The sequence below is a fragment of the Rhamphochromis sp. 'chilingali' genome (genome assembly GCF_963969265.1).
Source record: "Rhamphochromis sp. 'chilingali' genome assembly, chromosome: 18".
NCBI classification, from domain to species: Eukaryota; Metazoa; Chordata; class Actinopteri; order Cichliformes; family Cichlidae; genus Rhamphochromis; species Rhamphochromis sp. 'chilingali'.
In genome coordinates this window covers 8,966,727-8,989,310 of record NC_137945.1, presented here as the reverse complement: position 1 = coordinate 8,989,310, position 22,584 = coordinate 8,966,727, and the positions used below count along the sequence as shown (strand labels likewise).

Below are 22,584 nucleotides of genomic sequence, written 5' to 3'. Positions count from 1 at the left end.
GTTTCATGTACATAACATCGAGAATCCGTATGTAAAACCAAAGGATGCACGTCAGGAGTGGCTGATATTAGCCTTTTTCTGCAAATGTCTTAGGCTGGCCAATGTTTATGGTCTGGCTGGCTTTCATCAGTATATTGGCAAATAAGATGGCAGCGGCTGATGTTTATCTATTGTGTTGGCTCAATTTTGCGCTGCCTAAATGTTGTTTTCATTCTGGAGATTTCTTTAGTTCCCTGGCACAGAAGAAATAATACAAAAAACACTGGCATTGCTTATTGCTCCGACTGATTGGTTTAAAACATCTGTCACACTGTGAAATACAGAATTATGAAATTCTGAGCCAATGCAGATGTTTGAAATATTTTGGCTGATAGTAGACTGAGGTACTGTTTACATCTTGTGCCAGAAAAAAAAAAATCTATACTCAAATTTACACCCAAAATTAACCAGGATTTAGTTTAGTTTTTGTCTTCCTTGAAATCAACACCAGGATAGTAATGTTTTCTTAGTTGGGCTTCATTTAGTGAAGCATAAACGCCATTGTTGGTTATCAAACAGCAATAGATACCACAAGAACAATCACAGACTTCTGTTAAATAAGGAACCCCAGACTCAGCTTTGTAAATCCAGCCTTTCGTATACCTGTTTAAGAGGCAGGAAACCCCCTGCAAACCAGTTTAAAGTCTACAATCCTTTTATCACACTAACCTTTGAATGAAATAAACACAGAAACAAAACAGAAATTTACACTTAACATATAAACATCAGCTACTGCAATCTTATTTGTCAGTGCAAAGGATGATGGCAGTTGTTCAAATACAAAATGTTCCAAAACAGGAAAGGCCTGCTACATGAATGGTCATCTCTCCATCCCTTGTGAAACCCTCACTGGCTTCATATGGTGCTGCCAACATTTCCTCTTCCTCTAGGGTGTATTCATCATCAAAGTCAGGGACAAACATGTCAGCCGCTGGGTCAAAATAAAAATCGCACTCGTTTGAACATCCTGCACCTCCTGGGTGTGAATCCTCTCCAGTTCCCTTCGCTCATTATCTTTCAGTGTTTGTGTGGCATTTCTTAGCTGTCATTTTAAACCTAATCTCAATTCATTTGTCTAGGCTTGTCTGACAGGCAAAGCATAATATTTATCATAGTTTGTTATGTCTATATAATGTATGCCAACTAGAGCAGGGCGATATGGCCAAAAATATTTATCACGATATATATTTGAAAATTTGCGATAACGATATAACCGACGATATAATTGATGCGAGACAAAATACAACTCCACAACATTACTAGCGCAAAAAGACAACCTTCCATTTATATTCACTTAAACAAGAAGCTGGTTTTTATGTACATTAAAGCTTTATAAAAATGTAACAGTACAAATGCAAATTGCTTGCTGAAAGTTTAACCAAAAGGCATTTCCACTAGAAATGGGCTGACATATCCTGAGCATAACCATGTATAATATCCACTGAAGTTAAAAAGAGGTGCTTTGCAACATTAAACTGCAGTGTGCAGTACGCATTTTTCGGACCATAAGGTGCACGGGATTATAAGGCACATTAAGCGAAACAAAGCAGTCAGATAAATCAAACTTTATTAAACTCATTCTTCTTGCTTCCTCCATTTCTGTACCATTGATTCCTTAATGTTGAATTCTCTGGCAGCTGCTCTATTCCCATGTTGTTGCAGTATATTAATGACTAACCTTGTATTGTGGATGGATTATCTCAGTTGTTCTCCTGACTGAAGTTTGGTCCGTTTACAGCATCCTGCCATGCGATTGCATTTGTCTCTAACCATGAAGAACCTTCACGTTAACTTTTATAAGTGGAAAAGTGTTAGTGTTCGTCCTCCAGCTTCACTGTTTATGTTATGCTAACATAGCTGTGTCGCTAGCGATCACGTAGCACATCATTATATACCAGCTAGCCCAACTTCAGTAACCCTACAAACGTCACTGCTGTTTAGTTTCCTGTCTTCATTTATGTTGCAAGTGATAGCAGAGGTGTACGTTTGATTTTTTTCAGAAATCTCTCAGTCAGAACATGCAATATCATGCTTAGGTAACTAGCGAAACTAGCGAGCTAACTTCCGCTAGCTTCCTGCTAACTTCTAACTCCGTTAAATGTAATAACTTTTGTTTTCATGGATGCCTGGAAGTTAAACTTTATAGTTACACCTCGTAAAGCAGCAATGCTGATCGTTTTATTAAAGATGAAAGAATTTAGACAGTTTTTAACTCTCAGTGATGCTGCAGTGTTGTTTGACCTGAAAAAGACGGAGTTTAGGACCCAGATTACTCCCAGATTTAAGAGCATCTTAGTCCGACAAATAAGACAATAACAACGGCCGCTTGCATGTTCTGCAAAAAAATGTGCTTTGTTGTGTATCTGACGGACAAACACCAAACCAGTTCCACATCACGGAAGTTGCACCATTTTTACAAACCAATTCTGGATCATCTGTTTCACTCAACAATCGGCCATGTGCGTATGAAAACAAAGGCACTGCGCATGCGCGTTTTACTCCCATTCTATCGCGATATTTCATTTTCCTATCGTTGCCTAACATTATACCGGTATTACCGTGAACGGTATAATATGGCCCAGCCCTAATGCCAACACAGTAATGATGTCTCAGAGAAATGAGTCATCAGCAGGAGAACAGCGTAGGAGTATCAGCAAGTGCACTGCCATGTCAATGAGTTTGGAAAGGTGAGCTTCACAGTCAGCCGAGTTGGACTTTGTAGCATGTGCTTTGTGGCAAACACCTCTTTTTGAGCACCCCTCAGGTAACCCCACTATCACTCACAACAATGACTCATTATTATTTACTGCATCTCTCAGGTGGAACAAATGGAGAGAGAAGAAAAAAGTTTACAGATATTCTGTTGCCTATGTTGAGCCAGTGGATCATATTAAAATACCTGCAAAGTTTCTTCAGCAGCAAATCTGGTACTCCAACTTGGCAGCAGAAGCATAAACGTGGGCAAATGACTCAGACTGTTTGATTCTTGAACTCAGCAAGTACAAAATGTTTTCATATTACACAACTGATAGTTACCTGAAATATATGTTGTTTGGAAGAATCCCACAAAAACATGAATCTTTTTCCCCCTGTATAAAACAGTGTCTTAATTTTCCAAACAGCATACTGCTCCTCGTAGGGCTGTGCAATATGACCAAAATCTCATATCCCGATATAAGAATTCTATCATCCCGATAACGATATAAATCACAAAAATGTAACATTTTCTGTAAATTCTGTGAATCTCGGGCAGCTCGACTTGCAGGAAGTGTTTCCAGCTGCGCGTCATGTAGCTGGAGTCGAGTGTTTTAACCGATGCATGAAACGATACATTTTTAGACATAAGTTGTAACGGCTGCCGTTTTCTTTGTGAGTATTTATTACACGGCGTGCTGCGGGGAAAAGCCTGTTCTAACGTTTGAGTCTAAGGTTTATTTTTTAGCACCTGACGGCTCTTTTTTAATTCTCATCCGTAAATAATCTTCAAAATAAACTGAATCACATGAAAGAGCAAAGTCTCAACAGGATCTTGAGCTTTATTGTGAAAGGTTTATGTGGAAAATAAACAAGCAGACACACGGTGGTTTTACCGTTGTTGTTGCTAACCACAATGCATAAAAACAGGCGCTTGTCCGTCCGTAGTGTGGTTATTAAAATATAAGCGAAAGAAAGAACTGTAATAAATTAATATAGCCACTACAGTGACCATTAAAACGATGAAAAAAATATTGCCGTAAACAGTTTATTTTGCGACACCCCGAAACAAACGATAGCGTAAAATGAAACGATAGACGTTTTTATATCGTCATCCGATATATATCGTTGTATCGAACGGCCCTAGCTCCTCGGAGTTCAGAATCAGTGTTATTACTAAATGACAGGAGTTTAAGCAAAGCTCTCGCTTATGCACTGGCATTAAGATCTGCATGAAAGACACTGCAACTTACTAGCACTGCACGCTCACTCTGTAGCACACAATATCTGTAGGCCTTTTATTTGTGGTTGATGCAACAGACGGCCAATCAAGTCAAACCAACTCAAGATCCGTCTTGCTCTAACAAGTATTTTAACAGAGCTCCTACTCATTTTACACTTCACACACGTTTTCTCAACTACAGTTTATTGGCTAGAATCTGAAATGTGGGTCAATGTTAAGAGATACCAACTGCGCCTGGCAAATATGACCACAAACAAGCATTCCCTGACAACGACTCAGTTTTATACACTTCCACACTTGCATGGGTGTCTGAACTGCCTTAAATAAAAATTCAAAGCCACGAGGAGCTCTGCATGGAGTAACAGGGGAACCATATCAGAGCTGTGAACTGGCATCAAAGGACACAGCATGTGCCCAGAGCTGAACCATCTGCCCCTTGTAAACCCATCAAGCACAGTCTACGCCAAGAAAAACATCTTATTGTGTCAACTGCGAAAGTGTTCACCACTGAGGATTTTAGACATCATCCACAACATCCTAAATCCCAGCATTTCCTGCTTGCCGCAGGCTCTAAAAGAGCACAAGAGAGAAATACACAACTTTTTACCAAGCACTAACTTAACCACAATCTAAAGCTTGAATAGCACTCTCAACCAAGACTCAATTTGGCACGGTTACACAAATTGAAGGGTCAGGACAAAAACAAAGAACCAGATTTGGCTGCGACTGCGAGCGTGAGCAGGCTGGGCAGGCACACTTATTAAAAATTTCACACAGCCATGTTCACTGCCCACAAACACAACTTCCTGCAAATTAGCCAACAGCTCTGTGTCATTGTACATTTAAAAAGTCCTTCCTGGGTTAAACCCAAACTGCAGAAGCTGTGGTTCTCTGAGCTCAGAGACTTAAAACGTTAAAAGTTACGCTTTGCACGCACATTTACATCAGACTTCTCATATCTAAATTAAAAGCATAGTTTAAGTCTTTGAAACACCAGCCTGTATTGATAATTACAAGCAAAAATTGAAGCACAATGATGCAAGAAATCAAACCACTCCAAACTAGTATTCAACTGAAATACATTTCTTACAAAATGTACTTAACTGTTGTCTGCACTGTTACTCAGCAACTGTTACAGCTCAGAGAGTACTGCTTATCAAAGCGTTGTCTACTGACATGACATGAGCTTATGTAAACTACATGTTTGACTGGCACAGTGAAGGATGCGTTTGCTCATAAAACCGCCACAAAGACACTGCCCTCTCTGAACCCTACCGTCTGACATGCTGATGAACCCAGGAGCTTTGTGAGATAAGGAACCTGCATAAAGCGTGCACGTAAGGTGCCAATTAAACCTGAGCCTGGCCCAGACCTGCCTTTGCGAGCTTCTATAAAGGATATTGGTTCGGCAGGTTGCAGCAGGCAGCCCTGAGCCTTCTCTGACCTAAAGATATCCTGATCTTTCACAGCTGTGATCCTCACAAGCATGGTTCACAGCCTGGGATTTCCTCTGCAGAGGAGTTGAGAGTGTCGGATAAAAGGATTTTGTGAATGGCACATGAGAACAAGTGAACCAGGTTATTACGGGACCCACAGCAAAAGCCTGTGTTAGCCAAACTTTCAAGTTGATGTGCCATTATGCTGTTTGAACTTTCAACAGTTTTTGGATGCTGAAAATTACTTGTCCCTATGGTCTTGCTTCCAAAAAAGTAAAAATAAGAAACTTTTTCTTATATCCTGCTTTGTACAATCAAGTTACAATGATGAAATGAGCATATTACAAAAAGCTAAAGGTTCAAATGATGAGTTTAGCATATTTACCAGTATCATACAAGGCCTGAAGCTCAGCCTTCACACTTATCTGAACACAATTTCTTTTCTGGCTCTGCATGATGTCAGTGAAAGCAGATCTCTCTCATATGGTCAAATCAGGGAACCAGCTTAGGGTGAGCACAGCGGCCACTCCCAACTTCAGGTCAATCCTTTTGTTTGTAAGATGCAGCCAATAAGAAGAAAGCTGGCTTAAATTTAGAGGAGCTTGCACAGTTTGCATCACACAAAGGACGAACTGAGGGGCTGCAAAGAATTAGTTTGAGCAGTGGATCATGCAAAGCTACTCTAATAGCTAATTAGTAGGCTTACTGTTCATTTTATAAGAATATGATGATTCATGATCATGTATTAGCACACTATGCTTTGTAATGTATGCATTTGACTTATTTTGGTACAGACAACGTTTTTGGTCTTGTGACACATCTAGTGCAAAGTGGGCACAAATAGTGAAAACAACTGGATACAAAGTAGCTTCTAACGGCTTTCCACCCGAGAAAACACAATCTAATATTGAACTAGAGCTGGGCGATATGAGATTTTTTCATATCACGATATGTTTTTTTCATTTCAGGCGATAACGATATCTATCACGATATAAGCCAAATAACTATATTTGTAAGATTTAAATGTGCCGTTGCTCACAAGTAAAATGTGAAATAATCAGCAGCTTGTTTTTATTTAAATATTTATTTCCCATAATAAGTTCAACAGGGTAGATGTACTTAAGGAACATGAGACTTTTTCAGATAGATAAAGGCAAATATTGCAAACTACACAAAAGGCAGCCGCTAAAGCGTTTAAGTTTCAAAATAGAACAAACGAAACAGACTAAATTGTCAATTCCACTTAGAAACAAAATATAAATTCTAAAAATAAATCTAAGTTTGTTTTACAGAAGAACAGACAAAACTGACTAACTTTTGTCAATATCAAATAAACTGAGAACTAAAAGGAAATTCTCAATCTCTCCTTGTTGTATAGCTGAGCTTTTCAAACAGTTTTAACAGTTACTTTAGTCTGACAAAAGCCGAATGACGAATTAGCGCTTCCAGTCAGAGACTGAGGCTACGTCCACACGTACACGGGTATTTTTGAAAACGGAGATTTTCCGTTTTCGTTTTAAAAAATAATCCCGTCCACACATAAAGGCAGAAATGAAGGAAAACGCTGCTATGAACATGCAAAGCAGCAGGTGGCGCTAGATTCCTAACCGTGCAGAAATGTTGGCCAATCAGAAGTCTAGAAGCCTCGGTGGGAAAAAGTAAACAAAGCTGGGGCACAGAAGCAGAACAGAGTCGTATGTGTGGAGGGACAGTAACTGTGTGTATATGTAAGCATTTAAACACTGCAGAGAGTAGAATTAACAGTATTGTAGAAATTCATTTCACCGAAACAATAACGTGGCGCACAGTGTGACGCATGCACCAGTTTACTGTATTTCCAGACTTGCTTTCGGCACAATTTACAGTGCACGCTACTCTATTTTTTGTCAGACTTGAAATAGCCGAAATACCTTCACACTACGGAACTTCTATGGCTCTTCCGTTCGACAATCTCTCCGGCGTTGGAACCATCATCTGTTTTCTCTTCGGTCACGCTCGGTTGATTTTTCTAGTCGGCACACTCATTTCCTCCATTACGCGCTGGCTCCATTACCCGCTGGCTGTTTCCCAAACAAACACACGTGTGGCTTGGCACTTGTGCTGTACGTAACAAGTCACGCGACGTAACGCTGCGGCTGTGATTGGTTCGGCTCTGCGCTACTTAATTTGGATTGGCTGACCTTTTTTTTTTTTTTTTTTAAAGAGGACAAGAGCGGCGAGGTCTATCGCGATAGCTTAATTTCTCTATCGAGTAAAAGTTATATCGCGATACATATCGTTATCGTTCTATCGCCCAGCTCTATATTGAACCTCAGATTCTCTTGTTCTTCCCACACAAAATGTTCTGGGACTCAGTGGCAGTTATGCTTTCTGTCACGGTCACAGATGCAGATCGAGGAGAGACAAATGAAAATCTATTTTTCACAGCACCACGCGTTCCCTCCATTAAATGTTCCCAAGAAAAAATAGATGACTCCAATAAAAGTTGCCATGGCAACAAAAGTGTGGCCTCCAGCAGGTGTTTTCAGCTCAACATGCCCAGAGGAAGGCGAGGAAGTGAGGGTGGTGCATTTCAGCAAATCCAAGAACACATATTGTGTAAAATCCACAAGTACTGCTAGTTTTCCACAGATGAGAAAAAGTGATTTATGTTGAACAACACTCAAAATTCAGTGGAGAAACAATGTCGCTCAATATCAACCCTCACAAAACATCACGCAGGTGCATAAGTACTATATGATTAGTATGGGAGAGGGGGACGTCCTTTCAATTTAAAGCTAAAGTGGTCACGAATGCAAGCCCCCTCTAAAGTATTAACATTTTAAATTTAATAAAGGTTAACTTGACACATGCCCATACCTAATACTTGTTAAATGGCCCTGTAGTCGAGCTGTAATATGGTAGCTTTATGGACGTAGTGTGCACCAGACATCATTTTTGTCCATTTGGTTTTTTTTGAAGGAGATCCACACAGAGCATTTTGGTGGCTGTGTTTTGTTTGGCTTTACATGTTTCTCCTGTTTGTACAGAAGCATCCAATTTCACTGTGCCACACATTTTAGTAACACTACCAGAAATCAGTGACAATTCTAGAAATCACTCAATTTAAGACCGTTAGTCGATTAAACAAACTGTTCAATACTTTGTGTGTTAATAAATACACACAAAGAGAAATCATGACTGCAAACAGTGTGAAGGATAGATGTAGCTTCCAGGACTGAAAAGCGTATACCTGACAGCCAGCAGGGGGCGACTTCTCTAGGTGAATAAGGACATTACTGTTACAGATGGGAAAACTAGCCTCAACTCCCTTCCCCTCCATCAGTAAACCATTTCCTGCTGACTTAGCATCATACTAAATAAAACATTGAGACAATTCTGTAAATTATAATTAAAGACAGGAGGATTTACTGGCTGACGTATTGTGAATCATAAATTGTGGCGTCGCAGGGACAAAGTCCACCTCTAAAGCATTTTAATTTTGTAGTCAAAAACGTGGTTTACAGATTTACCTTTTAACTTCCCCAGACGTTATGGAACAATTCAATGTGAGTGTAAAGGTAACAGCCACTGGAACACACAAACTATTTACACTATGCAGGACATGGTGCAAGCAAAGATGTCCTGTTGCATTGCAAAAATAGATTGTGTCAGAAGTTAATTGTTTGCCAGAGGTTTGAAGGTTTAAATGCTGATGAAATTAGTCCCTTGATTATATTATAACAACAACAACAACAAAAACTTCCACCTGATTTAGATTCTGGTTACACTTGCAAGCTAAAATTATGAATTAAAGAGACAAAGTGATGCACATGCATTGTGACGCAACAAACACTCACAAACTGTGCCTGCTGGTAAGTTAGAACAACATAACTCTCAGCCAACATTTGGGTATTTAGTCAATGCAACAACACCCCACTGTTCCTGGACAGGATGTGGGTCAGGGAGCTAAGCCACGCACAGGCTTGGAGTAAAACTGTCCTCTTTATCTCTTCTGTCACACTGTTATGCAATTTCTGCTGTGTATGTGCACAGCAGGTTGAGGAGGGTATGAAAGCAGGATTTCAACTTGCTTTACATCCCATCTGTGGATCATGTTTGTGTCTGCTGAGGCATCTCAGGTGGTGTATAAAAGTGAATTAGAAAAAGTCAGTGGGGCCGACCAGATGAGCAGGTAATGCATGAGCAACTTAAACTTTGTGTACTATCAGAAAAACAGCTTTCATTTCAGGTATAAACTCTAAATGAAAGGCTTTGTGGTCAAAACATATAGACCAATCTGTCTACAGGCAAATGCAAATTTGTGTATTTGGATATAATTTGAATATGTGTAATCTCAAAACACGTGAGTAAAAGCAGAACAATATACTATAGTGTTAAAAAACAAAAATCCGACTAATACCACAGTACAGACATCTCAGTGGGCCAAACTCATGCAATTATGAAGGATTCAAGTAATAAATAAGTAGTTGCAATAAGACACTTTCATAAGAGTAATTTAAGCCCAATTTTCAGAAACATAACTGAAATTCTCTATCGTCACCGTTTTCTTGCCATCGACGCTTCTAACCAATAAGATACTTGGAATATGGCTCCAGAAAAGAAGACTACATCCACGTGCTGCACTACACGAATGAAACTTCCCCATGAATGGCACAGTCATGGCTACACCATGCATGTCGTAACACAGTTTACAGGAACTGAACCACGTATATGTGAAGAGGAGTGCCGTTATTAATCATAAAGCAGAGCTCTGGGACATATTTTTAAACTCCGCGTTCTCCGCGAAACAGGCAGCACACATGGCAGGGCTGTGGCTGTCAACACGAGGCGCCTAGCTGTCAACCGGGGCTGAAGGCTCAGTGTCTCCCCCTGGCATTCGCTAACGAAAAGTACACCACGTCCAAGGCCTATCCCGCTCGCCTTTACCAACGAGAAAGTCAACAAAATGGTGGAACAGATAGAGGTCACGTGACTTCTTTGTGCATTCAGGTACTGCTTAAAAGGAAATAAACGGACACAACACGGCTTACCAATAAAATATCACAATATTGCAACCTTACACAGCCACTCGTGGTGAAACGGGTTAGTAGAATTCAGTTTTCATCGAGCTCTATCGTGCGCACGAAAGAGAAAATATGGCGGCCATTTTGCACAAGCTTGCGCAGGCAACATAGCGGCGCCTCGCGCTATGAAAATGCCGCCAAAGATCCACCGCCAGTCGGGCAGCAATAAAATAACATACCGATTCCTCCTCTTTTTCCATCCCCGTTGGCATCTGCGGTACTGCCCGGTTGATTGAGGCATATTCGTGCAGGTCCGGCAAATCCTCGCAGCGGAAGACGGGCAGGGGCTTACTAGCATCCAGTGCCCGTGCCCGAAACGACAATTTACTCATTTTTATAATAAAAGATGCAGCATAAATCTATTCGATCTGCTAGGAATAACAGCAGGTCTGCCTCGAGTTCTCATGGATGAATCTGTGACGGTCTCTGAGAGTCAGCCGGTCGATTGAGGGCGGGCTTGGGTCCGTAGCAGCGCGAACAGAGCCGGGCAGGCCCGGGTCTCGATCGCTCTCTGTCGGTCTCTTTCTCTCGTAGGCACCGCTGTTCCTCCCTGGTTCAATACGCCATTGCCAACATGGCGGACATTACAAACTCATGCAGCTCACCGCTCGCTCCAAGCGGCCCAACCCCCTCGATCATACAAACAGCCATTCCCACGCAGTTTCGCACGCGTGCGCGCTCGCGAGACCCTTGGGGTACGAGAAAAGGGAGGAAGGAGGGGCTGAATCGACAGCGGGGAAAAAAAAAAAAAAACAACAACGCTGGATGCTGATGATGGGATGTGAACTTCCTAGGCTCGGGATGTTCTCATGCTGTTATACGACAGGCTGATGCTGACGTAAGAAAATACATATATTTTACATCTTCAAAAAAGTATATATAGATATTGTTTTTAAAAAATGTAAAAAGGACGTAACTCATTCATTATGCCGCCACATATAGACAGATCGTATTAAGGACTGACACACCACCCTAACTCAGAGGTTTCACGGGTGTTTTCTAACACAGCAAGGACGCAATTCTTCAAACTTGTATCGTGTGTTAAAATTATTATGAACAACCAGAACATGCTGTATCAATTAGTGAATTGTTTTGCAAATATCGCCACCCTGTGGTGCAAACACTACACTTTTAATTATAATTGGACTGACTTGTGTTCATGCGAATGCACAAAACGTATTAACATGGTCAGAGCCAGGAAGTAGTCCGATGTGTCGTCATCACAGCCGCAACGTTACGCCCAAATACTACAGAAAATGCTCTAGAAGGTGAAAGCAACAGGAACAAAACTGGTTTAGGTTGAGCAATAAACAAATATGTATTCTGGCCTTATTTGTGTTGTTGTATGTGAAGAGCAGTTCACCCTGGAAACTGAATATAAAATACACTTACTGTAAAGAAGTTAATGTCCATATATATAAAAATGACAGTATCTTTTATATATTATATTATTATACACTATTGATCTATTGACTGTAGTGGCCATTGAAATACGGTGAACTCACTATCATGTTCATGAAAAGTATGATTTAGATGATTTCAGTTTCATGACATTATGTGTGCCACCAGAAGATGGGCACACTGGTCATTATGGGATAAATGTGGTCAGTACCAGCTTAGTTCAGTTACTACTAAGGGCCCCAAAGTAAATATCCCACAGAACATCATCCTGATCCATTAATAAAAAGCAGTATGGATCCACACTTTCATGTAGTTTACAACAACTTGTGACCCTTCCAAATGTCACAACAGAAAATGAAGACTCAAGCCTGGCAACATTTTTCCAAACTTCTACTGTCCAATTATGGTGAGTACTTGCAAACTGCGGGCTCAGTTTTTTGTTCTTAGCTGACAAGAGTTACACTCAGTGTAGTCTTCTGAGCTGTGGATCATCTGCTTTAAGGTTCACTGTGTTGTTCATTCACAGATGCTCTGTGTAACCACTGAGTATTTGACTTACTTTTACCTTGCCCATTAGCTTAAAGCTGTGTGGCCATTCTCCTCAGACCTCTAGCATCAACAAGGTACTTTCTCTTTTGTGAACATTTTCTGAAACCCTAGAGACGGTTGTGTGTGGAAAAATCCCAGTACATCAGCAGTTTCTGAACTACTCAGACCAGTCCATCTGGCACCAACATCCCAGGTTCAAAGCTACATAAACCATCTTTCTTTCCCCTTTCTGATGCTCAGTTTGAACTTCAGTAGGTTGTGTTGGCCATGTTTACATGCCTAAATGCATTGAGTTAGCACTAATGAAAAGGTATATCTAACAAAGTGATTACATCCCAATGTAAAAAAAACAACATCTGAATCCAGGAAGCACCCTTATTTATATCATTTTTCAAGTGCATCACTTTACTAAGTGACCTTTACTGTGTATTTCATATTTGACAATGTGCATCTTTTTGGTGCCTGGCCAGTAAGAATAAGAAGTACCCCAGAGCAATAACTCTTTCTAATCGGTACATACATGCCGTTTTAACCACAACAATGTTTCATGCCTTTTTTGGCAACAGAAACAAAAATACACTGGTGCATATAATGCTTTAATTTTTTAAGTGTCAATTTGCTGTGATTAACTGTAGCTTCATCTCGCCGAAGCTTCATCTTCTCATTGGTGGTTGCCAGTACAGGAAATGCTGCAGAAAAGTAAACCTACCACCCTGACTGGTTCTTCTGAGATGTAGTTTACATCTGACCAAATGTTAGATGACACATTTCTCACGTTCATTGGTGCATCATTATCAGCATCACAATTTCTCACTGCAGAGAGCTGAAATAAATCAGGGAAGCCACCAACTTCCAAACTTGTTCATTTCAGCAAATCTTTATCACAGCACATTTGCTGGTCCGTTTCATTTAATGGAACAATAATTAAATGCAATAGCTTCTTCATTCTTGACCATTAAGCCATTAGCTGCATGAATTCTTGTTTTCCATTTTTATAGTTGATCAAGAAAGTAGGCAGCCTGAATAAGGATATTTCTGGCTTTATGAACACAGCACTTTTTACTTTTAATATTACTGCTCCAAGATGATTTCTCGGCATGCAAACATGCACTATTATACACAAAGACTCAATACATTAAAAACTACAGCATTAATACAGATATTAGGAGGAGGCACAATAGATAGGGTTGAACGCACAGACCAGCTAGGGCCTTTTTGTGTTAAGTTTGCATCTTTTCCCTGTACATGCCTGGTCTCTCTCTACAGATACATTGGCTTGTTCCATTTCCTTGATTTCCTTGATCATTCCTGCACTGCAGCCTGTTTGTTCTTATTTTTATGCCTCACCCTCCTCCCCACTTTTCCCAGTTCTCACACCCCTCATTAGTACACAAGGATCTGTCTGACCTGGGGCCACTGCCAGTCCTCACCAAGGCCTTCAAATCCATAAATCTCAGACCTGCTACTAGCGAAATCGATGTTAGATTAAGCGGTGAGTCTAAATTCATCATAAATGTGAATCTATGTCTCTTTGTGTTAGCCCTGTGACAGATTGGCATCCTGTCCAGAGTTGTACCCCACCTCTTGCCCATTGACAACTGGAATAGAGATTGAAAATGTGACGTCATTCAGGGGTAACACCGCAAAGGATTCTGGGAAGTCGTGGCAAGAGGTACTAGCGCACACAGGCTTTCAATTGAAATCTGTTACACAGCGATAAAAGAAGCAAAAAAAAAAAAAATGGCAAGAAGCTGTTGTATTATTAACTGCAATAGCCGGTCGCATGTCAGCCACGGGAAGCAGACGGGTAAAGAAATCGGTTGTTATCGGATTACATCGTTGAAGAGAAATTGTTCAAGCCATGTTTCCGAAGTAACAAAGAGGCGACGGATGGCCTGGATTGCAGCCATTCAAAGACCAAATATAACGTCCCAGAACACTCCAGCTCACAGGTTAGTCTGCTCCAAGCATTCCCACAAAGGTTAGTGTTTTGTTGTAGTTAATACGTCATTTTTCTTAACATAATTGGTGATATAGTTTACAAGCAAGTCTGGTGCTGAACAGAAATTGTCGCGCTATGCTCCTTTGTTTATTGTGCATAAATAGTGAATTGTCCTGACACAATATTGTGTTTCGCTTCTGTTATTATGGTACATTGACAAAAACATATACTTTATTCACAGGATAAAACAGTTTTTTTGTATCACTAATTGCCCAGTACGATTACAGCATACAGTATTATTGTCACTGCTGCATTTCTGTAATGCGTACCAGAAATTATTTCCACTACTAATTAATTACAGTTTAGCTCAAAGTTCCCATTAATAAACTGTTAACGAATGTGTATTTATGAAGACGATTTGTGAGACTGGTAAACTTACATTTGTTCGTACGATGGTCTTTCGTTCTACACGGTGCATTTCAAGTTCCTGTACCCATCCGTCGGTAAACTGTACCTGGGCTTGTTGCAGTGACCTGAAGTTACTAAACTTCATGAGTGTATGCACTCACTCCAAGAACCGTATAATTAGCGTGGTGAAAGTTGGGCAGCACGCGAACGTATTTTGTCCACTCTGTGTGCTCGTACGGGTCTAACCCTTTCACTCCTTTGATTTTTTTTTCCTCGTATCTTTCTTTGACTTTTCATCAAGTCTGTCTTTGTACGGACCGGCATTGTTCTCCTTCGTTTTGTACATACCTTTTTTGGGGAGCAAAGACAAAGCAAGAAGGTATTGGAACCGGAGAATGAACGTTTTGCGGTGCTGCAAATGCTTGCATTTGACGCGGTACTTGGATTGTTTTGCCACGAGTTCCCAGCATGCAATGCGCAAAAGTCACATGGTCTATCAATCTCTATCCAGTCGTTAAGTCTGACGTCACTAGCCGTGTCTGGGCCTAAACTCCGCTGCAGGTCCATATATCAAACGATCACTATGGCATTACTGAGAGTTGAAAAACTGTCTAAAGTCTTTCATCTTTAATAAAATGATCAGCGTTCTGCTCTACCAGGTGTAACAATTGAGTTTAACATCCAGGCATCCATGAAAACGGAATTTATGACATTTAACGGAGTTAGAAGTTAGCAGGGAGTTAGCTCGCTAGCTTCTATCTAAATACAATATAGCATGTCCTGACTGCGGGGTTTTGGAAACAAATTAAAACGTACAGCTCTGTTATCACTTCCAGCATAAATGAAGACAGAAAACTAAAAAGCAGTGACGTTTGTAGGGTTACTGAAGTTGGGCTAGCTGGTATATAATGATGTGCTACGTGACCGCTAGCGACACAGCTATGTTAGCATAATATAAACAAGCTAACTTTTTTCCCACTCGATAAAAGTTAACGTGAGTGTTCTCGGTGGTCAGGAACAAATGTAATCGCATGGCAGGATGGTGTAAAAGGACCAAACTTCAGCCAGGAGAACAACTGAGATAATCCATCCACAATACGAGGTTAGTCATTCATATACTGCTGCATGGGCTGGGCTGTAGTTACATCCTAAGGTTTTAAAAACTGAGCTTAAATAAATGATTAGCGGTAATAAAAGCCGAGGGAGGTCAACAGTGATCACTGACTGTTTTAGGAGCTTTTTGAGATTAAATCGAAGAAAATACATAACATTAAACATGTTAACAACATAAAAGCCATATTAAACGCAGACTACTTTAGGCCCGGAAGTAGGATTCGTCGCGTCATCACTGAACAACCGGATAGGCCCCAGCCCTACTACGATCCTGAATTGGATAAGTGGAAGAAAACCATGGAAACCAGCTACCCTCCCGTTACAGTCTTCATCAAAATCACTGAAAATAAGAAGAAACGCAAATAACCTGAAGAGATGGGTGAAAATTTTTGTGGCGATGAATACAAGATCCAGGCGAAGATTTTGGTCACAATAATCGTCATCCATTTGGGAGACATAGGCTGACATCTGTAGACCATAATGGAGGCCTGTGAAACAAAATGAGTCAAAAAAGAAGAAGTGCTTATAAACATCATTATTACTGGAAGTTATTACTGGAAACAAATATAAATTCTAAGCCCAGAAGACATCTCGGCATCTGCTGTGAGGTTATTTTCTCTATAGGACTCTTTAACTCTGTATGCAGGTTTACAATGGAGAAAACGTCGACAATTTCTACATCTGCTATCTACGTATACACTAACGCTGCCAAGTAAATGTTTGTACGAATGAATTTTCCCATATCCATTGGCTTTGGACTGTTTTGAAGCACACACAGCAAGTTTTCTCCTGCAATAGAGTACACAGTAGAGTAAGCCATATATGGTGGAACAGATGGGTAAACAGAACAGGACACGACAGCAAAAAAGCTGTAAGGTATCGTTTTAGCAAATGACAAGCAATTGGGCACCGCTTCGACCCCCCCAAAAATGAGTTTTCGAAGGCTTTTTAATTCGTTCAGTTCTCAAGACCAGACACAGCTGCTTGCACAAAGAAGAGCGATAGAGATGCTAGCTTAACGCTAGCTTAGCCCAGTTACCCTGACCCTGCGCCATTTACTAGCCAGCTAACAGTTTGCGGACAGCCACCAACAGTTTCATTTGAGCTCGCAAGTGACTTTAAAGCCACAACTTTCGCTTCCCAAGGACACAACACGGGGAAAACAAGCTTGAGCTTGACTCGCAACTTACCCGGTGCCAGCAAACCCACAGGGGAGGAGGAGGATGGTGGCAGTTGTTCTTCTGGCTGTCATGCTAGCCTAATGCTAACGCTTGTTAGCTCCCTTCTAGGACGCCTCAGAGAGAAAAAAAAAGAAGGATATTCAGTTTCTTTTTATGTATATGCAAATGCCGTTGATGCAAAAAGAGAGGTCATTGGAAGCCAAAGCAAGGGTAAAGGAGGAGCTGTCCTGTCGCTGACGAAAAACTTGGTTAGTTAGCTCAGGTTACTTCGATCCAAAAAAAACAACCCAAAAACGATCCAAAGTGACCACCAAACCACTTTACAGGCGGATTGTGATTGGACGGTAAAAGCCACCAATCACCTGTGGAGAACTCGGGGAGGATGAGCTCACTAGTAACTCCGCCCACCCACGAATAACAACAACATAAGTAACAATAATAATAATAATAGGAAAAATGTTGTCATGCATTAATGCGAATTTATTACGGTAGTGTGCAAATAATAGGATTTAAATAGGCTTTTAAACACAGACGGAGTCAAAGGGCAAAACTTATTAGAGCCACTTACTGAACAGCAAATAATCAGATACATTTTTTTTTCATAACATAGCTGCAGTATTTGTTACATAACTGTCTCCTGGGCTGGTCACCTCCCTCCACCGCCCTCTGCCCCTCCACTAGTTTTGTCGCAGGGCAGGGCTGCTCCTGCTTCCTTTTTCCTTCCTTTTCTGATGCTCTGGTATCTGCACTGCACATTTTTCATGATCAGACACCGTCCAAAGAGAATGCTGCATAGTATAGTGGAAGCATATGGAGTCATTTTCTGTGCTGCTTCAACACCACCACCACTGCTGCTGCTGCCGCCGCCGCTTCCCACCTCCCACTACCCCCACTAGCTGTTAAAGCTGCATGCACGCCTGCCCAGTGACTCTGGGAGTGGAGGGGAGGCATCACTTTGATGAATATTGCTTTGCTCAACTCTCCCAGCAAGGTCATCAGCAGCCATCTGTAGGCAGTGGAAAAAAAACCCTAATATCCATTTAGATCTGAACATCCCATTGTTTCTCTGCGTTTACACGATTCAGCCCAGTGCACCGGTTAAGTGGTTGGCACATACACTAGCTGCACATTTAAAGTTGTGCAGCATATCTGTCTCTATATCTGTTTAACAAATGCACAGGTATGCTGGAGTACAAAAAAAAAAAAATCCCAAGAGTCAGGATTTTGCACTGGTGTCAAAAATGTCATCTTCTATAGCTACAGTGACTCGAAGCACCTTCCATCTTTTCCTGCGTAGTGACACTTTCTTTTCCTCTCATCTAGAGGGCAGTGGAGACCTGCGCAAAGACCTGTGCTTCTGCTGGAATTGCAACGCAGAATGCAGGATGCTCACCTCACAATCTCTCGCCTCCTGAGCCCCGAGTTACACAGCTGAGCCAGCCATCAGCATAAATGGGAACCCCCCCCCCCCCCCCCCCCAAACACATATGCATGCCCCAACAAAATATTCAGCTATATGTAATTAGCCTTTGTGGAATTTCAAAATGTGAGGGCATAACTTTGCATATATCCCACGGACAGCAAGCTTGTATATAAGAAGCAGCTTATGATGGAAGGAAGATGCTCTTTGAATATGTGTGCGTGCCGTGCATGCAGTGAAGGATTGAAGACATGCAGTCCAAGGTTGCGTGTTTGAGATCAAAGGTGAGTAAGTTAGACATCAGCGTCAACATCCACCTCACCCTCAGCCCCCCCACCCCAACCCACCAACCCACACAGACAAGTTGGTCCCATCTGTTGACAACAGTTCAGGGGGAAGGATGTTGTTTCATTGTGCTTCACGACGGGGATCCTGATTGAAAAGTTGATCTCCTTCCACGGCTGCTATCAGTTCTCTTTATATTTCCAGTTGACAACTGTCATGATGGCCCTTTTGTAGATGGTGTTGTCCTTCTGCAACACAACAAAACAAGTGTCACGACATGACTGTTATTCGGTATTTGATTTACTTTCCTATTGATTGACTGGAGGTGTAGGTGAATGAATGTTTTACTTTTAATGTAGTCATACATTTCTGTTTGCTATTGCTGAATTTCCTATTGCCTTGGTATTGAATTTACCCCACTTTATTGTGTTAACTGTTGATAGGTCTCTGTACTGGTGTTCCCTAGACAAACTCCTGCATTTATTGTGCAGTCTGTGACAGACTGAAGGATTTGTTTGGGCAGGGGCTCACCCTGTTCCAGCGTCTCTGCTCCAGCGCTCTCTGAAAGCGGGCAAACTCCCTGTGGTCATGGATGCTGGTGAGTAGTTTCCATAGCAGCAACAAAGCCACACCCAGCACCACAACAGAGCCTGAAAGCACTGTGGTAATCAGGATCACATTCGGCCCCGGTGGGCACTCTTGAAAGACAAGAAGAAGCCACAGCGCTTTAGCAGCCATAGACTGCGTGTTTGTGAATTTCAGATAAAATTAATGTGCTTGTACAATCTCACTGTGGCATCATTAACCAACTTACAAAGGGCAGACTGCAGAATACAAAGTCCTAAAGAATTCTACAGACGTGATTTGCATTTATGCCACCATCAGCCAATAAGGCGCATTAAAGAGGTTTAATCTATATCTCTGTTGGTGCCCTGCCTTTCCCTTATTACTATAATAAAATGTGTTTTTGCATAAAACAATTCCCTGGAGCTGCTACAACTGACAGAATTTCTTCATCTAATGTTGATATACTGGTGTAGTCATAAAAAAATTGAGCATTTGGCTCTGCTTACCTCGTTTGCAAGCTATATAGAAAGACTTTTCTCTTCCTAGGGTCCTCACCCAAAAATGCACTATACAGCCTTCTGAGTCCACTTCCATTCACCTGCAAAGGCCTGGGGAGAAAGCCACTGTTACTAAGACACCAGTCTGACCTACCAAGGCGAGGTTCAGGTGGGCACACTTCATCTTGCACTCATTTGGACTCAAGCCCACTGAGAAGGCCCTGCATGATACACATTCTCTGTGAAAAGAACCATAATCAAAAGTGAAAATGTGTTTAGTTATAAAGGCAATTAAAGCACCCCCAACGTGCTCTCAATGTAGGGGGTAACTCTTCAGAGAACTCTGTTAGTTATGCAGTTCAAGCAATCATTTATTTAGTCACTTTTAATATAAGCAATCCATTACAGTTAAGTTACCGGTAGTGTTACCCATTCCTTTTATTGCCACAGAACCAAGCATAACAGATTAATAATGCATTTCTTTCTGTTTGTCCGCTGCTTTTTTGTATGTAGTTGTTTATTAGTATATTAGTCAGTGTGCATGTGGATCTTAGCCAGTGAGGTGAAGGAGTTTGCAACATTTTACATTTGTGGGTGAAAGGGAAAAGAACAACAAGGGAAAAGGAAACTGTGCCTGGGTGATAATAAGTGTCTGTCAGCTGTGAGGAGCTCTACTTCAAATTTGATTAAGGATGCCTGCAAACTAACTAAGCACAGCAGCTCCACAGCACTGGTGGCACATTGAGGAGGAGAATGATGGCGGTGGTGGAGCTCAGGAACAGAAGAGGTAGCTTTTAGTTTGGCCAGAGCAGTCACTCAGAGGAAAATTAACAAGCTTCTTACTTTTTATGGTGTAGTAGTAGGCTGCATACAAACCGACATGCACTTCATTTCTTGTATTGCAAAGGCAGCAACCTTGGAAAGTAGCAAGTGACTAACGTTACTCGACATATTCATGATTATGAAAATGTCAGCTTTTAAAAAAGAGTGTGGCAGAATCTTTCATTTTCATGTTTTCTTAATTGTGCCCTGAACTTTAAAGGTCGTAGTAGTGGTGCAAGTTACAGATGCTGGGACAAGAAGGGCAAAGCTCACAGGTCGGGCCCTGGAAGCGCTTGTCATGGCAAATGCAGGTGCCGCAGTGGCTGCCTCCACAAATCTGTCCATCCTGAGACAGACACTCGTAAGCTCGGCCCCTGAATGCTGGGGAACATAAACACTCCCCCCACACACACCTGCCGCGCCCTGGGACAGTAGAACAAACAATTTTAAAAAAGACATACTGGCCTCCTGTTATTTTTTTGTAGATGTGTTCCTGCTACTATACCTCCACATTGTAGTCCTCGGTACTGATCACAGCTCCCCATAGTACACATGGCTGGGCTTTTTGCTGCTCTTTTGACAAACACACCTCCCGCAAATGCACTTTCTGTGCCCACTGCACACTTCAGATGCATTATCACGGCGACAAAGGTGTGAGTTAACTGCTGTGCCCGACTCCTCTTGCTCACATTCAGAAAATGTCCCGGCTCTCCCTGCTTTACACCTGCAACACAGGAACACACATCAGCCTGTTTCCCCCCCTTAATAACCTGGAATTAAACTTGTTAGCCAAATTGATGCCGTCAAGCCACTTCACCTACCTGCATGCGCCACACTCCAAAGTCCTGTTGCCATGGCTACATGAAGGACTGTGTGGGACCCTGTCCTTTTGACATGAACACTCACATATGGGGCTCAGCAGGACCTCAACCTCTTCACTATAGCCTTGGGGCTTAATAATAAAGCGGCATGGTCTTTGTGAAGCAGCCACACACAGAGGTGCTGTGATGCTTACATTAAAGCTCACCTAGAGGGGGGTGAGAATTCCTTGAGCACCATTATAATCCTCCACTAATGAGGTAATCATAATCAGCATTACCATCGCTTCAACCGAGGATGGCCGCATGCTAACAGAATCACTCACACAATTTACCACACACAGAGCCGCGGCTACATGCAGCTACTCACCTCGTCATCTACAGAGATGTTGGAGCATCTCCTCCCCTGTTCTCCATGCCTCGGCCTGTGGTCCTTACAGTGGGAGTATAGGAGATGTGCTAGCCCGGTTGAAACTTGCTGTGCTCCATAACAACCTCAGAGGTCAGTGCCTATAGCCAGTAAAGCAGTTAACCTCTCAAAGATGAGGTGGTGTCAGCAAGCTATACACATGAGGCTAATGACCTCTGTAGGAAGGGAGTTTGTGGTTCACTTACACTATATGCTTCAACAATTATCTGCAGGATGTTGTGGGAGTTGTTGGACAGCATTCTGAGCTCACATTTTGGGAAGATGCTTCTTCCCGAAGAAGTATCTTCTTCCCAACGGCATCTTTAATGTCAAATTAATGCTTATGCGTTTATTCAAAGTCTTCCAGCTGGACAAGCAAAAAACGAACCAAATGTTTCAGAGAGATTATAAGAGTTGATAAGTAAAGACGGTGGCGTACAACCTTTGCCCTTCCACGAGCTAAACTAACATATGAGCCTGTCGTGTTGTTGCACTGATGCATGCCAGAGGTTCACGATAGTTATAACAGAGAAGCAGGCAAGTATGCATTTTTCATGACTTACTGTATTCATAATGGGAATGATCATGGCATTTGTTCAAGTGCTCTGACAGATACAAACATGTCAAATCTCTGGACTGAACTACAGCTAATTCAAATGTGTATCACATAAACTGTGTGTGGAAGGATGGCTTT

At 41.6% G+C, this 22,584-nt stretch overlaps 1 protein-coding gene across 4 annotated transcripts in view; it reads right to left on the bottom strand.

Annotated features, from left to right (window-relative positions):
• LOC308385701 (enhancer of polycomb homolog 1-like) overlaps positions 1-17,387 on the bottom strand; it is a 41,427-nt gene extending 24,040 nt beyond the window's left edge. For 2 of the 4 annotated variants that reach the window (XM_080864813.1, XM_080864812.1), the window contains exon 1: positions 10,658-11,130. In XM_080864813.1, coding sequence (XP_080720939.1) covers positions 10,658-10,810 — 153 coding nt within the window. In that variant the 5' untranslated portion in view covers positions 10,811-11,130. Of the gene's footprint in view, positions 1-10,657; positions 11,131-16,258; positions 16,380-17,081 lie in introns of those variants that run through there. The other 2 variants (XM_080864814.1, XM_080864815.1) reach the window with 2 other exon arrangements.
• Positions 17,388-22,584: the final 5,197 nt, after the last annotated feature.